The 17057-nt window shown below is 36.1% G+C and overlaps 1 protein-coding gene across 3 annotated transcripts in view; it reads right to left on the reverse strand.

The window, feature by feature from the left end:
- Window positions 1-17057, reverse strand: part of CSMD3 (CUB and Sushi multiple domains 3) — a 1478779-nt gene that overhangs the window by 954133 nt on the left and 507589 nt on the right. For all 3 annotated transcript variants that reach the window (XM_086335396.1, XM_086335395.1, XM_086335397.1), the window contains exon 6: window positions 524-636. In XM_086335396.1, coding sequence (XP_086191522.1) covers window positions 524-636 — 113 coding nt within the window. The remainder of the gene's footprint in view (window positions 1-523; window positions 637-17057) is intronic.

A 17057-nucleotide genomic window follows, 5' to 3' on the forward strand; every position in this document is an offset into this window, starting at 1 on the left:
TACTCCATCCTCATAATAATCAAGTTCTAAACAGAGTTTTTTTAAGTTAACATAGCAAATACTATATCTCACTTATTCAAAATTATACCTGTTAATAAAAATGGTAGACGGCAATCTTAACAAGGTTAACTAAAATAGCATCCACAAAAACACTGTATATGGAAATGGATTTCAATTGATGAAGACTCTGTTCAGAATTTTCTGCAGTGTTTTGTGGTACATGTTTGGGTAGCATGTCCCACTGCTGAAGCACTTTCTTAAAGATAAATATTACATGTTACACATTATCTTTTGGAGGTTATAATATTCTTTATTCTGGACAGTGTGCTATAAAACCCAACTAACTTTTATACTGCAATTTAGTTATGATCACAATATTGCCTTAGCAATAAAATGGTCATTTTTGCTTACTCAAATTACCATGTTTTAAGATAAAGATATTTTGCCTCTAACATAAAATGCAGTTATGTATACCAAAATCATTTTACACGTCAAAAGAGGCAGAGGTATTAGTTAAATATACCTTGATACGGAGCACTAAATCCACGGTATCGATGATTGCTGTCTGTAACAAAATGCAGTCTGAGCCAGTTTTTGTTGCTGATAATTGGTGGTGGTATATTCATTCCAGATAACCTGAATTATGGAAGACAACAACAAACAAATTTAAAAAGCTTTTCAGTAGTAAACATTGCCACTGAATTGGGACCCAAAAAAGTTTACCTGTATACAATATTCATAACTTTTCACTGCTACCTTTTTAAGCACAAGTGAAATAGTTTTATGCATAGAAAAGTCAATCATAGAATAGCATAATTTCAAAATAAGCTGTTCCAATCAGGTTGCATATAGGAGTAAAATCAACTGGAAACTAAATGTAATTTTTGATTCTCAAAAAAAAAATTTTTTTTGATTCTCCCAAATTTATTAAGTAGATAATAATAAACATAATGGCTGCTTAGCTAATACTGTTGGTCACTGCATAACCTATGTATGTATTGATATGGTAATAATTACAAAACAGACTTTAAAGCAATTGATATAGTTTTTTCCATGTTATATATTTTTAACATTTCACATTCAATGGAAGATTTCACTATTTCCTAGAACAAGCACTATTTTAATGTAATTTCATAGCATTGTACATTTGTATGATTAGCTTTCATTACAATACTATAAGGCACTAGAGTTCTGCTTCAATTGATAGAAAACAGATTGTATTTTGTATATATAGTCACCAGGTATCTAGTCACAGAGATTATTGCATAATCTCCTTAAAGCAAATATTTAAAACTATGCCCCAGATATTGGTCATGATTAACAGATGAAATAACTTTCAAAGCTCTATAATCTTTTGAAGATTTCCAGCAAAGCAGGTTTTCTGATTTAATTCAACAAAAAATACCACCCTATAAATCTATTTAAATAGTAGATATGTGTTATAAAGCCAAGGTGAAATGCTCTCAAAAGACTATTACATCGTGAAGCAGAATTCTAGAAAAGGTTTCCTAATACCACTATATGGCATATCTTTCCCAATCTTCAAAGCCTATACTTTTCTTTCTTTCTTCATAGGAAGACAAACTAGACCACTTGGGGTGTGTGTGTGTGTGTGTGTGTGTGTGTGTGTGCACGTATGTTGGGGCAGGAGATTACAACTCTTCTCTCAATGCTTGGCAGTCATTCATCTCAGAGACAGGTAGGGGGAGATTAGAATATCCATCTTGCAAATGTAATCAGTAGTGAAGTGTAGATAGTGAAACAAAAACATTTTATCCTACATCCTTCCCTTTTATTCCCCTAAACTCACATTTCCTAGGATGCTTGGGAGCTAGCCATCGCTTTTAGTGGATGACCACCTGTCACAGCACAAAAATTACGAATTCACATTCATTGTATCACTGTGCCCAAGAATGTATACAGTGGGCTTGGCAACATTATTGTGAAATCCAATTTTCATGGATTCTAAGATGAACAACAGAGAAGGCAATGGCACCCCACTCCAGTACTCTTGCCTGGAAAATCCCATGGATGGAGGAGCCTGGTAGGCTGCAGTTCATGGGCTCGCTAGGAGTCGGACACGACTGAGCGACTTGACTTTCACTTTTCACTTTCATGCATTGGAGAAGGCAATGGCAACCCACTCCAGTGTTCTTGCCTGGAGAATCCCAGGGATGGGGGAGCCTGGTGGGCTGCCGTCTATGGGGTCACACAGAGTCGGACACGACTGAAGTGACTTAGCGGCATACAGCAAGCAAGATGAACAAGGTGGCTTCTGTCACATATGTTTCTCATTTCTCCACCAGCTTTAGAATGAATTCTCTTTAACTTATCCCTATCAGTGTATTAAATTGATACAGAAATGGTATGGACCTAACCATACAGAAATGGTACAGACTTAACAGAAGCAGAATACATTAAGAAGAGGTGGCAAGAATACACAAAAGATCTATACAAAAAATATCTTAATGATCCCAGATAATCAAAATGGTGTGATTACTTACCTAGAGCCAGACATCCTGGAGTGTGAGGTTAAGTGGGCCTTAGGAAGTATCACTATGAACAAAGCTAGTGGAGGTGATGGAATTCCATATAAGCTATTTCAAATCCCAAAAGATGATGCTGTCAAAGTGCTGCACTCAACATGCCAGCACATTTGGAAAACTCAGCAGTGGCCATAGGATTGAAAAAGGTCATTTTTCATTCCAATCCCAAAGAAGGGCAATGCCGAAGATTGTTCAAACTACTGCACAGTTGCACTCATCACACACACTAGCAAAGTATGCTCAAAATTCTCCAAGCCACACTTCAACAGTACGTGAACTGAGAACTTTCAGATGTTCAAGCTGGATTTGGAAAAGGCAGAGGATGAGAAATCAAATTGCCAACATCCATTGGAACATAGAAAAAGCAAGAGAATTCCAGAAAAGCATCTGCTTCATTGACTATGGTAAAGCCTTTGACTTTGTGGATCATAACAAATGTGGAAAATTCTTAAAGAGATGGGAATACCAGACCACCTTACCTGCCTCCTGAGAAATCTGTATGTAGGTCAAGAAGCCAATTAGAACTGGACATTGAACGACACCCTGGTTGCAAATTGGAAAAGGAGTACATCAAGGCTATATACTGTCACCCGGCTTATTTAACTCATATGTAGAGTACATCATGTGAAATGCTGGGCTGGATGAAGCACAGGCTGGAATCAAGATTGCCAGGAGAAATAGTAACAACCTCAGATATGCAGATGACACCACCCTTATGGCAGAAAGCAAAGAGGAACTAAAGAGCTGCTTGAGGAAAATAAAAGAGGAGACTGAAAAAAGCTGGCTTAAAACTCAACGTTCAAAAAAATAAGATCATGGTATCTGGTCCCATCACTTCATAGCAAACACATGGGAAAACAATGGAAACAGTGAGAGACTTTATTTTCCTGGGCTCCAAAATCACTGCAGATGGTAACTGCAGCCATGAAATTAAAAGACACTTGCTCCTTAGAAGAAAAGCTATAATCAACTCAGACAGCATATTAAAAAGCAGAGACGTTACTTTGCCAACAAAGGCCCATCTAGCCAAAGCTATGGCTTTTCCAGGAGTCATGTATGGATGTAAGAGTTGGGACCATAAAGAAAGCTGAGCCCCAAAGAATTGATGCTTTTGAACTAGTGTTGGAGAAGACTCTTGAGAGTCCCTTGGACTGCATGGGATCAAACCAGTCAGTCCTAAAGGAAATCAGTACTGAATATTCATTGGAAGGACTGATGCTAAAGTTGAAGCTCCAATATTTTGGCCATCTGATGCAAAGAATGGACTCACTGGAAAAGATCGTGATGCTGGGAGATATTGAAGGCAGGAGAAGGGGATGACAGAGGATGAGATGGTTGGATGGCATCACTGACTTGATGGACATGAGTTTGAGCAAGCTTTGGGAGTTGATGAAGGGCAGGGATTCTGGCATGCTGCAGATCATGGGGTCACAAAGAATTGGATACAGCTGAGCAACTGAACTGAACTGAATCAGTGTCTTATTTCCTCTGTTCTTAGTGCAACTGTTCATAAGTAGAGCTGGCTGTTTTTTTTTTTTTTTTTAATGAATCTGAATTGAGTAAATAAATATTTGTAAAATGCATGCTTAATTTTAAAATTCATCTTTTAAAAATTTACTTCATTTCTTTCAGAAAGTTCAGTATCCAGGTTATATTTAATTTTGTTTGCTTTCTGGGTGGCTTGGTTTAAACAAAAATTCAATGAAAAAAATTTGGATTTGGTACAATTATATTTTCGGTACATAGCATGCCAGATTTTGATTTATAATTTTATGCTCTTCATTTCCCTAATTCACTGAGCATAAACATCCATTAGGGAAAGTTTAAATTATTTTTGATAGGCTGCACACATTTCTACATATAGAGAGACTATAATATATGGATGGTTGTAAAAGACTAAAGTATACAGTATGGAGAATGACCCTTAGAAAATCCAAAAGATGAGAAGCAACTCAACAAGCACATCAAGAAAAGTGTGAGAGGAAAGAAGATGATACAGACAATAAAAATGATAAACTTTCCACTTTTCTCAGCAACATCAAAAATAATTCCAGCAACAGAATGGAGTAAAAAAGCAAGTAATAGTTAATGTGGAACAACAGTTTATAAACTAAATTCAGCTTCAGGAATTGAGAAAGCTAGAACTGAAGATGTTAGAGCAGAATTATCTAGAAGCAAAATATGCATGAGGTTGAGAAAAAAAATGACAATTTAACAGAGGTGGAACCAAACAGATATTCCTAACAGATCAGTGCTTATTCTCATGAAGCGTAACAGTAGACAAACCAAGAAATAGAAAGCAAGTGTACCAAAGACCCATCTGCCACCAGAGAAGAAAACTATTTAGCTTCATTGGTTATAAGGGGGTCACATGGAATTTCCAAATTGCTCTTAGTATTGCTCACTATTTAAATATGATTTATACAATATGACTTTGTGACTTATGGAGCAATCTAGTAAATGAATTTCCATATATATGCAATATATTTCACATGTTATCAGGAGGTGTGAGATTATGTGACAACTAGAAGATTACATTAAATTAACTACTTATGATAATTAATTTATTAAATACTAACAGAGATATTTCTTAAATATAACTCACTGTTATCCCTATATGAAGCTACTGTGGTCACTTGAAAGTAGGCCCATATGGATTCATTCTATTATAAAGCCAGTGAGAATCACCTCTTGGTACTGAAAGAGATTCTTTTTTCTTTCTTTTTTTTAAATTTTATTTTATTTTTAAACTTTACAAATTGTATTAGTTTTGCCAAATATCAAAATGAATCCGCCACAGGTATACATGTGTTCCCCATCCTGAACCCTCCTCTCTCCTCCCTCCCCATACCATCCCTCTGGGTCGTCCCAGTGCACTAGCCCCAAGCATCCAGTATCGTGCATTGAACCTGGACTGACAACTCATTTCATACCCGATATTATACATGTTTCAATGCCATTCTCCCAAATCTTCCCACCCTCTCTCTCTGCAACAGAGTCCATAAGACTGTTCTATACATCACTGTCTCTTTTGCTGTCTCGTACACAGGGTTATTGTTACCATCTTTCTAAATTCCATATATATGCATTAGTATACTGTATTGGTATTTTTCTTTCTAGCTTACTTCACTCTGTATAATAGGCTCTAGTTTCATCCATCTCATTAGAACTGATGCAAATGTATTCTTTTTAATGGCTGAGTAATACTCCATTGTGTATATGTACCACAGCTTTCTTATCCATTTGTCTGCTGATGGGCAGCTAGGTTGCTTCCATGTCCTGGCTATTATAAACAGTGCTGCGATGAACACAGGGGCACACGTGTCTCTTTCCCTTCTGGTTTTCTCAGTGTGTATGCCCGGCAGTGGGATTGCTGGATCATAAGGCAGTTCTATTTCCAGTTTTTTAAGCAATCTCCACACTGTTATCCATAGTGGCTGTACTAGTTTGCATTCCCACCAACAGTGTAAGAGGGTTGCCTTTTCTCCACACCCTCTCCAGCATTTATTGCTTGTAGACTTTTGGATCGCAGCCATTCTGACTGGTGTGAAATGATACTTCATAGTGGTTTTGATTTGCATTTCTCTGATAATGAGTGATGTTGAGCATCTTTTCATGTGTTTGTTAGCCATCTGTATGTCTTCTTTGGAGAAATGTCTATTTAGTTCTTTGACCCATTTTTTGATTGGGTCATTTATATTTCTGGAGTTGAGCTGTAGGAGTTGCTTGTAAATTTTTGAGATTAGTTGTTTGTCAGTTGCTTCATTTGCTATTATTTTCTCCCATTCTGAAGGCTGCCTTTTCACCTTGCTAATAGTTTCCTTTGATGTGCAGAAGCTTTTAAGTTTAATTAGGTCCCATTTGTTTATTTTTGCTTTTATTTCCAATATTCTTGGAGGTGGGTCAAAGAGGATCCTGCTGGGATGTATGTCAGAGAGTGTTTTGCCTATGTTCTCCTTTAGGAGTTTTATAGTTTCTGGTCTTATGTTTAGATCTTTAGTCCATTTTGAGTTTATTTTTGTGTATGGTGTTAGAAAGTGTTCTAGTTTCATTCTTTTACAAGTGGTTGACCAGATTTCCCAGCATCACTTGTTAAAGAGATTGTCTTTAATCCACTGTATATTCTTGCCTCCTTTGTCAAAGATAAGGTGTCCATACGTGCGTGGATTTATCTCTGGGCTTTCTAGTTTGTTCCATTGATCTATATTTCTGTCTTACAAAAAACCTCGAATAGCCAAAGCTATCTTGAGAAAGAAGAATGGAACTGGAGGAATCAACCTACCTGACTTCAGGCTCTACTACAAAGCCACAGTTATCAAGACAGTATGGTACTGGCACAAAGACTGAAAGAGATTAAGCATACTCTTTATTTACTGAGCATTTACTATGTGACAAACACTGATGTTAAGGGCTGGAAACATAATTGTAAACAACACCAACAAGATCTGTGGTCTTACAAACAAATAAGAAAACATAAACAAATTAGTAAGATAATTTCAGAGGGTGCCAAAAGATGTATCAAAAAAAAAAAAAGAGCAACCTGATAAAGAATTTCTAGCAATAAGGTTTCAATTTGTCTGTTATCTTCTGCATTTTACACTTGAAACAGCCATACTCATGATTTTATGTTGTGAAAGTGTAATTATTAACTTGGATTTTAGGAGTATTATATCAATAACAATAATGATAACAATAAATGTCATAACTTTTAACCTATGATATTTATTTCCAAAAAGAATTTAAGACATGCCATTTGAGTAATTAATAAATTTGAATGAGCATATTAAATTAATAATAGCATCAAAGTTCATTGCACATTCAATATAGGATACGGACAATAAAACAGTGTGATCTGCCATAATTAATCTTTGCTAAAATTGCTTTTATTTATACAATTTTCTAGAGAAATAACTAAATCATAAATTGGCATTAAATAAATGCAATGTTTTATTTTTATAGATACTACCTGAAAGAATATGATTATAACCCTTACAAGATTGTCTTAAAACTCAATGTATGGCAAAACCAATACAATATTGTAAACTAATTAGCCTCCAATTAAAATAAATAAATTTATATTAAAAAAAAACTCAATTAAGTGTAAGAAAATTAAAAGAACCAGAAGTCTTTACCATTTTTTTAAAAAGAGCCTAGAACTATTCTGAGCTTATTCCTTTGGTTTATAACTCTCTTCTGAGATCCTCATTGCTGTCCTTGGTGGATCTCTGGTTCTCAATTTTCTCAAAATTAGCATTTCCAACAACAGATGTCATCTTTGGCGGTATGATCTGTTTTCTCTCGTCTTTAGTAACTATCAGTTCAGTTCAGTTTAGTCGCTCAGTCGTGTCCAACTCTTTGCAATCCCATGAATTGCAGCACGCCAGGCCTCCCTGTCCATCACCAACTCCCGGAGTTCACTCAAACTCATGTCCATCGAGTCGGTGATGCCATCCAGCCATCTCATCCTCTGTCATTCCCTTCTCCTCCTGCCCCCAATCCCTCCCAGCATCCGGGTCTTTTCCAGTCAGTCAACTCTTCGCATGAGGTGGCCAAATATTGGAGTTTCAGCTTCAGCATCAGTCCTTCCAATGAATGCCCAGGACTGATCTCCTTTAGGATGGACTGGTTGGATCTCCTTGCAGTCCAAGGGACTTTCAAGAGTCTGTAGACACAGTCAAATCTAAACCCATGATTTTTCAAATCATCACCTGGCAAACACCACAATTCTCCCACTTTCTCCTAATTTTACTGCTTTCTCTTTCTTGCTCTCTCACTCTCTCACTTTTTCCCCACTCTCCTTCTTTTACTTCTTTTGACCCTCTTTCTCTGGGACTGAGATAAGAGTCACTCCTCATGCTTCCTAGTTCTCCAAGATTGTGCTATCAGGTTAATTGTTTTATACTGAGCTCTAATTAATTTCTAAAATTCATTCTTTCATTTTAACTCAGGGTCTTTTCACATACTACTCTTTAAGACTGAAATAAGTACCATGTTTTTAACATTTTCTTAATTTGTGAAGCTAGCCTTAAAGTTTCAAGGTTAATATAAATTCTCATTCTCCTTCTCTGCCCTCACAGAGCACCTGTGAATATTGTTATCACATAACTTATTATGTTATTTGATAGTAAGTTTTCTATCTTCAGTATTATTTTATATTTTCATTGAAATAGGTCAGTAAGTCCCTAATGCTGAGCACAATGACTGATGAAAAGTATGTATACACTGAAATTGTTTATCAAGAAAATAAATGAATATAAACTTGATACATACCCTATCTTTCTGTATCTAAGCATTCATTCATATTTTTAATGTAAATTGTCAATAACTCTATCTCATACCATTATCAAATGCTTTAATTCTTTTCTTTATTTAAGGTCCATCTAAAGTTATATTTCCTTCAGAGTTCTTCAGTTTTCTTAGTTGAAGGTTATTTCTCTGTTAAACTCTTCTTTTGGCACTTAATACTGATTTCATCTTATTATATACATTCCACAAATTATAAGAATTTGGAAAATGAGCCACACTGGATTTATCGTTGAATCCACAAGCACATTTCAAACTATAGATAATAAATGATGCTGATTATATAAAGTAATCCCTCTTTACAAAATTTCTCAACGTGTGTGCTACAGAAATTAGCCACCAAAAATGCTTTTGGGAATGAGGGAAGGTACACTAGTCAAAAGGTTTTTGAGTTATTCTTTTGTAACTGTATCCTCCTCTCATAGTTTTTAAAAAATATGTTTTAACAAAGAATTCTTTAAATGTATTTCAACAAAGACTCTCCTCTTTTCACACTTTGCCTTAAAGTCAAATAATATGCAGTGCAATTAGTTTAATGAACCCTTTCAGAAACCACTGATGTTATTTATGTCTGGTCAGGAATGTATTCCACAGTCCCAAGAAAAATCAGCATCTTTAAACACGGTCAAAATGAAAAACTAATAAGCTTTCTATTATGTTCTGCAATATAAGTAGATATACTATCTTAACAACAAAAATAATCCATTTATGGATGGCATCAAAAGCACTATTTCACTCTATTCAAGTCATGAATACTCTGTGTATGGGGTGTACAGATAGTGACACTGACCAGACTGTACTTTTTTTGTCACAGATTTCTGACTCTGCTCTTGATTAGATGTTTGAAAGTCAATGGCCTACAGAACATACAATCCTACATGGTTTTAACAAGAGCATTAAGAGGCTACGTATTGTGTTACATAGTCCAATTTCTCAGAAGCCAGACACACTAAAGAATTTTCAAGGCATATAAGAGAAGTAGTCACACTTAGTGTTCTCTTTCCCCCTTTGCTGCTGAATAGTGTCATTTTTATCTAAACACATGCTTCATAGAAATCCAGGTTTATACTTTAGATACAATATGTGTGTGTATTCAACTACCAAATTTTAACACAGATAAATAGAATAGCTGAATAGTACTACCACCAATTCAAAATTAAACTTGTAATTTCAGTCAGTCAGTTCAGTTGCTCAGTCATGTCTGACTCTTTGCAACCCCATGGACTGCAGCAACCTGACAAAAAAAATCCAGATCTAGATTCTTTAAGAGAGAATTTTACTAAACATATAAAGAACTGCAACAATTTTGCTCATTTTTTTCCCCAGAAAATAAGAGGAGGGAACACTTCTCAACTCATTTTTCAAGGCTAGTATTACCCTAATAATAAAACCAGATTCAGTTCACTTCAGTCACTCAGCCGTGTCCGACTCTTTGCGTCCCCATGAATCGCGGCACACCAGGCCTCCCTGTCCATCACCAACTCATGTCCATCGAGTCGGTGATGCCATCCAGCCATCTCATCATCTGTTGTCCCCTTCTCCTCCTGCCTCCAATCCCTCCCAGCATCAGAGTCTTTTCCAATGAGTCAACTCTTTGCATGAGGTGGCCAAAGAACTGCAGTTTCAGCTTTACATCATTCCTTCCAAAGAACACCAGGACTGATCTCCTTTAGAACGGACTGGTTGGATCTCCTTGCAGTCCAAGGGGACTCTCAAGAGTCTTCTCCAACACCACAGTTCAAAAGCATTAAGTCAGTAGAAAAACAAAAATACAAAATCAAAAACAAAATCTACAAACAAATCTATCTCATGAACTTAGATGCAAAATTCTCAATAAAATATTAGCATATTAAATCCAGAAAATAAGAAGAGAATTATATATCATTATCCAGTGAGATTTATTATGAGTTACATAAGGTTAGTTCAACATTTGAAAAATCAATGTAATCCACCATCTCAACAGGCTAAAGAAGAAAATTTAAATAATCAAATCAATGGACACAGAAAAAGCATTTGACAAAATCCAGCACATATTCGTGATAAAAGCTCTCAGCAAATTAGGAACAAATGGAATACCCTCAACTTGATAAAGGTTATATACCAAAAACCTATAATACAATTGACATCACATTTAATGTTGAACCACTGGATGACTTTCATTAAGATTAGGCACATGACACATCACTCTCATTCATGTTCTAGAGAATGCAATAAAGCTTAGAAAATAAATGAAAGAAACATATTGGAAAGAAAGTAACTGTCCTATGTGAAGGTGACAAGATTATTTATGTAGAAAATCTCAACCAGTGGATAAAAAGAGTTCTAGAATAAATAAACACATTCAGCCAAGTCACTGGATACAAGATGAACATAAATCATTCATATTTCTAAACAGTAACAATGAATATGTGGAAATTAAAATAGTTTAAAATCACAATGCAATTTAAAATTGTTTGAAATAAAAGTAAATTCTGAGGTATAGTTTCAGTACATTGCTTACAGGGTCTATCTCAAAAAAATTACACAATGCAATGAAAGAAATAAAAGACATAAATAAATAGACCAACATACCACATTCCTTAATTGGAGACTTAGCATAATAAAGAAGACAATTCTTCACAAAATGATCCTCAAAACTATCAAATGTGTATTTAATACAATTCCTGTTGAATTCTCAGCAAATTGTTTTCAAGAATATTGACAAGGCAATTATAAATGTATATGGAAAGGTAAAGATACAGAAAATTTAAAACAATTGAAAAAGAAGAATGAAGTGCGAATAAGCCATAGCCTTTTCAACAAGTGATGCTGAAGCAAATGGAAAATGATAGGCAAAAAATGACAATGTAAAATTTCATAATTTTACATATTTGTGTGAATTTTTACATATTTACATTTTTACATAATTTTCATAATTATGAAAAAACATTAGCCCAAGCTTCATGACAGACTTACATGTGAAACATAAAAGTATTATAAAACACTTTGAAAACATATAAAAGTAAATTTGAGGGATGTAGGTTAAATGAAGTTTTAGATTTAATTCAAAACCATGATTCAGAAGAAAATAATTGATAAAGTGGGTCTCATCAAAATTAAATACTTTAGTGATGCAGAAGATATTGAATAAAAAGATAAAAAGATAAGGTATAATATGGAAAATATTTTCATACCACACCACCCTTATGGCAGAAAGTGAAGAACTAAAGAGCCTTTTGATGAAAGTGAAAGAGGAGAGTGAAAAAGTTGGCTTAAAGCTCAACATTCAGAAAACTAAGGTCATGGCATCCAGTCCCATCACTTCATGGCAAATAGATGGGGAAACAGTGGAAACAGTGGCTGACTCTATTTTTCTGGGCTCCAAAATCACTGCAGATGGTGACTGCAGCCATGAAAGCAAAAGACACTTACTCCTTGGAAGGAAAGTTATGACCAACATAGACAGCGAACTAAAAAGCAGAGACATTACTTTGTCAAAAAAGGTCTGTCTAGTCAAGGCTATGATTTTTCCAGTAGTCATGTATGGATGTGAGAGTTGGACTGTGAAGCTGAGCACCGAAGAATTGATGCTTTTGAACTGCGGTGTTGGAGAAGACTCTTGAGAGTCCCTTGGACTGCAAGGAGATCCAACCTGTCCATCCTAAAGGAGATCAGTCCTGGGTGTTCTTTGGAAGGTCTGATACTGAAGCTGAAAGTCCAATACTTTGGCCACCTGATCTGACTGACTGACTCCTTGAAAAGACCCTGGTCTGGGAAAGACTGAGGGCAGGAGGAGAAGGGGATGACAGAGGATGAGATGGTTGGATGGCATCACTGAGTCAATGGGGATGAGTTTGGGTGAACTCCAGGAGTGGTGATGGACAGGGAGGCCTGGCATGCTGCGGTTCATGGGGTCCCAAAGAGCTGGACACAACTGAGTAACTGCACTGAACCGAACCACATATCTGACAAAGTATTTGTATGTAGAAAACATAAAGACTTCTTAACCTCAACCAGTAAAAAAGGCAAAAAAAAAAAAAAATAGCAAGTGAGCAAAAGATATAAATAGACATTATACTGAAAGGGTATAAATTTGAAAATAAGTATACAAATGTATATTCCTCATTATTAACCATGAGAATATGCAAATTAAATGCACAGTAAGATACCATGTTATATCTGTTACATCACACTTTAAAAAGAGTGACTCCACCAAATATGAGGATATGGAGAAACTGGACCACTCATATACTGCTGTCGGGAATGTATAATGTATAGCCACTCTGGAAAAGAGTAATATAGCCTCTTAGAAAACTAAAATTGTACTTACCATACAACCTGTAATTGTACTCTTGAGCATTATGCCAGCGATACAAGAAGTTTTAGTCACACAAAAACCTATAATCTTCAAAAACTGCTTGAGAAAACTCAAATTCTTCACAACAGATGAAAGATTCAATAAATTGTAGCACATTCATATCATGGAATACTATTCAACAATTAGTTCAGTTCAGTTCAGTCGCTCAGTCATGTCCAACTCTGCAACCCATTGGACTGCAGCATGCCAGGATTCTCTGTCCATCACCAACTTCCAGAGCTTACTCAAATGCATGTCTACTGAGTCGGTGATGACATCCAACCATCTCATCTTCTGTTGTCCCCTTCTCCTCCTGCCTTCAATCTTTCCCAGCATCAGGGTCTTTTCCAATGAGTCAGTTCTTCGCATCAGGTGGCCAAGGTATTGGAGTTTCAGCTTCCGCATCAGTCCTTTCAATTAATATTCAGGACTGATTTCCTTTAGGATGGACTGGTTGGATCTTCATGCAGTCCAAGAAACTTTTCTTTATAGTCCAACTCTCACATTGGTAGGAAATGGCAAACCACTCCAATACTCTTGCCTGGAGAATTCCATAGACAGAGGAGGCTGGCAGGCTACAGTCCATGGGGTCACAAAGAGTCGGACATGACAGCGACTAACACACACACACACACACACACACACACACACACAGAGGCAGTTGTATGGAGAAGGAAATGGCAACCCACTCCAATACTCTTGCCTGGAGAATCCCATGGAATGAGGATCCTGGAGGGCTATAATCCATGGGGTCGCAAAGAGTCAGACACAACTGAGTGACTAACACACACACAAACACACACACACATACATACACACATACTCACACATTTGTACATGACTAGTGGTAAAACCATAGCTTTGACTAGATAGACCTTTGTTGGCAAAGTAATGTCTCTGCTTTTTAATATGCTGTCTAGGCTGGTCACAGTTTGTCTTCCAAGAAGTGTCTTCTAATTTCATAGCTGAAGTCACCATCTGCAGTGATTCTGGAGCCCAGGAAAATAAAGTCTCTCACTGTTTCCATTGTTTCCCCATCTATTTGCCATAAAGTGATGGAACCGGATGGCATGATCTTAGATTTCTGAATTTGAGATTTAAGCCAATTTTTTCACTCTACTCTTTCCCTTTCATCAAGAGGCTCTTTAGTTCTTCTTCGCTTTCTGCCATAAGGGTGGTGTCATATGCATATCTGAAGTTATTGATATTTCTCTTTATAATCTTGATTCCAGCTTGCGCTTCATCCAGCCCAGCATTTTGCATGATGTACTCTGCATGTAAGTTAAATAAGCAGGGTGACAATATACTGCCTTGATGTATTCCTTTCCCAATTTGGAATCAGTCTATGTACACTTCTAACTGTTCTATGTACAGTTCTAACTGTTGCTTCTTGACCTACATACAGATTTCTCAGGAGGCAGGTCAGGTGGTCTGGTAGTCCCATCTCTTTAGCTAATGAAGGTGATGAAATTCCAGTTGAGCTATTTCAAATCCTAAAAGATGATGCTGTGAAAGTGTTGCACTCAATATATCAGCATGTTTTGAAAACTCAGCAGTGGCCACAGCCTTGGAAAAGGTAAGTTTTAATTCCAATCCCAAAGAAAGGCAATGACAAAGAATGTTCAAACTACTCAGCGATACAAAGAACAAATTATTGATGTACAAAACAACTTCTATGACTCTCAAAGTAATTATGTGTGAAAACAAAAATTTAAGTGAGAAAAAAAAAGAAATCTCATAAAGGTTATATGTTGTACATTTTCACCTATAGAACATTATTGAAATGACAATATTAAAAAGATGAAAAATATGGTAGTAGTTGCCAGGTTTGGTGATATTGTATGGGGGGTGTGACAGCACATGACTATGGCTATAAAAGTGTAGTTCGAGGGATTTTTTTGATGGAGTTTTTTTGTATCTTGACTGTGGTGATGGTCACAAGAATCTATACTTGTGGTAAACTGCATGCAACTAAATACATGCACAGACACTTATAATGAATGCATGTAAAATTTGTGAAATCTGAATAAGTTCAATGGAATATCTCAATGATTATTTCCTGTTGTTACACTGGATTCCAGTTATGCAAGCTGTTACAATTGCAGGAAACTGAATGAATAGTATGCAAATGTTTCTGTATTAATTCTTGCAACTGAAGGTAAATCTACAATGCCTCAAAATAAAGAAAAATTAGAAATCTTAAATATTGATCACAATTATTCACAAACTTAAAATAGTATTATTCCTGCAAAAGGCTCCCAAAATTCAGTTGTTTATCAACTGATGAATGGACAAACAGAATGTGGTACTTCCATACAATTGAATGTTATTTGGCAATGAAAATGGAGTATTGATAAATGCTATGACACACATGAAACTTGAAAAATTATGCTCAATGAAAGATACCAGTCTCAAAAGACGATATATTGAATGATTCTGTTTATAGGAAATATCCAGGATAGGCAAAACTCAAGAGCCTGAAATTAGATTGGTAGTTGTCTAGGACTGCTATTAATGATGCTTGAGATGAGTTGATGGCTGCTGGATATGAGTTCTCTTCTTGGAGTGATGAAAAAGTTCTAAAATTAGATTATTGTAAAATTCACAGAATTCTGAATTTATATTTAAAATGAGTTAATTCTAACATATGTGAACCATATCTCAACAAGTCATTTAAAAATATCTAATGAACTAAAAGAACAGAAAATATACCATGAAAACGTTAATCATAAAAATTAGGGGTGGTCACACTAATATAAATAGATCTCAAAGAAAGGAATATTACTGGAGAAAATGTAGAATAGTAGATAGTGATAAATGAATACATCTACTAAATAAGACTAAATATTATCCAGTATTATTCATGTATTTTTATCTGAAGCAAAAACTTAAACAAACAAAATAATACATAGGACACAAATACAGTGAGAGTCCTCAACAATCTTCTCTTAGTTAGTGACTAAGTATACAGAGAATCAATAAAGATACTGAAGATCTCAGATCAGATCAGTCACTCAGTCATGTCCGACTCTTTGCAACCCGATGAATGGCAGCACACCAGGCCTCCCTGTCCATCACCAACTCCCAGAGTTCACTCAGACTCACGTCCATCGAGTCAGTGATGCCATCCAGCCATCTCATCTTCTGTCGTCCCCTTCTCCTCTTGCCCCCAATCCCTCCCAGCATCAGAGTCTTTTCCAATGAGTCAACTCTTCGTATGAGGTGGCCAAAGTACTGGAGTTTCAGCTTTAGCATCATTCCTTCCAAAGAAATCCCAGGACTGATCTCCTTCAGAATGGACTGGTTGGATCTCCTTGCAGTCCAAGGGACTCTCAAGAGTCTTCTCCAACACCACAGTTCAAAAGCATCAATTCTTCAGTGCTCAGCCTTCTTCACAGTCCAACTCTCACATCCATACATGATCACAGGAAAAACAATAGCCTTGACTAGACGAACCTTCATTGTCAAAGTAATGTCCCTGCTTTTGAATATGCTATCTAGGTTGGTCATAACTTTCCTTCCAAGGAATAAGTGTCTTTTAATTTCATGGCTGCAGTCACCATCTGCAGTGAGTTTGGAGCCCAGAAAAATAAAGTCTGACACTGTTTCCCCATCTATTTCCCATGAAGTGATGGGACCAGATGCCATGATCTTCGTTTTCTGAATGTTGAGCTTTAAGCCAACTTTTTCACTCTCCACTTTCACTTACATCAAGAGGCTTTTTAGTTCCTCTTCACTTTCTGCCATACGGTGGCAACTCTATCAAAAAATTTTTCCTATATGACATTTATAAAATATATTACTCAGCAACATTTTTTTTTTTAATGGACACAAAGAAAAAGACCCTATTCTGGGACACAAAACCAATCTCA

Source organism: Bos grunniens, chromosome 14, assembly GCF_055505025.1.
Source record: "Bos grunniens cultivar Pamir isolate PY7600 chromosome 14, Bosgru_T2T1.0, whole genome shotgun sequence".
Classification (NCBI taxonomy): Eukaryota; Metazoa; Chordata; class Mammalia; order Artiodactyla; family Bovidae; genus Bos; species Bos grunniens.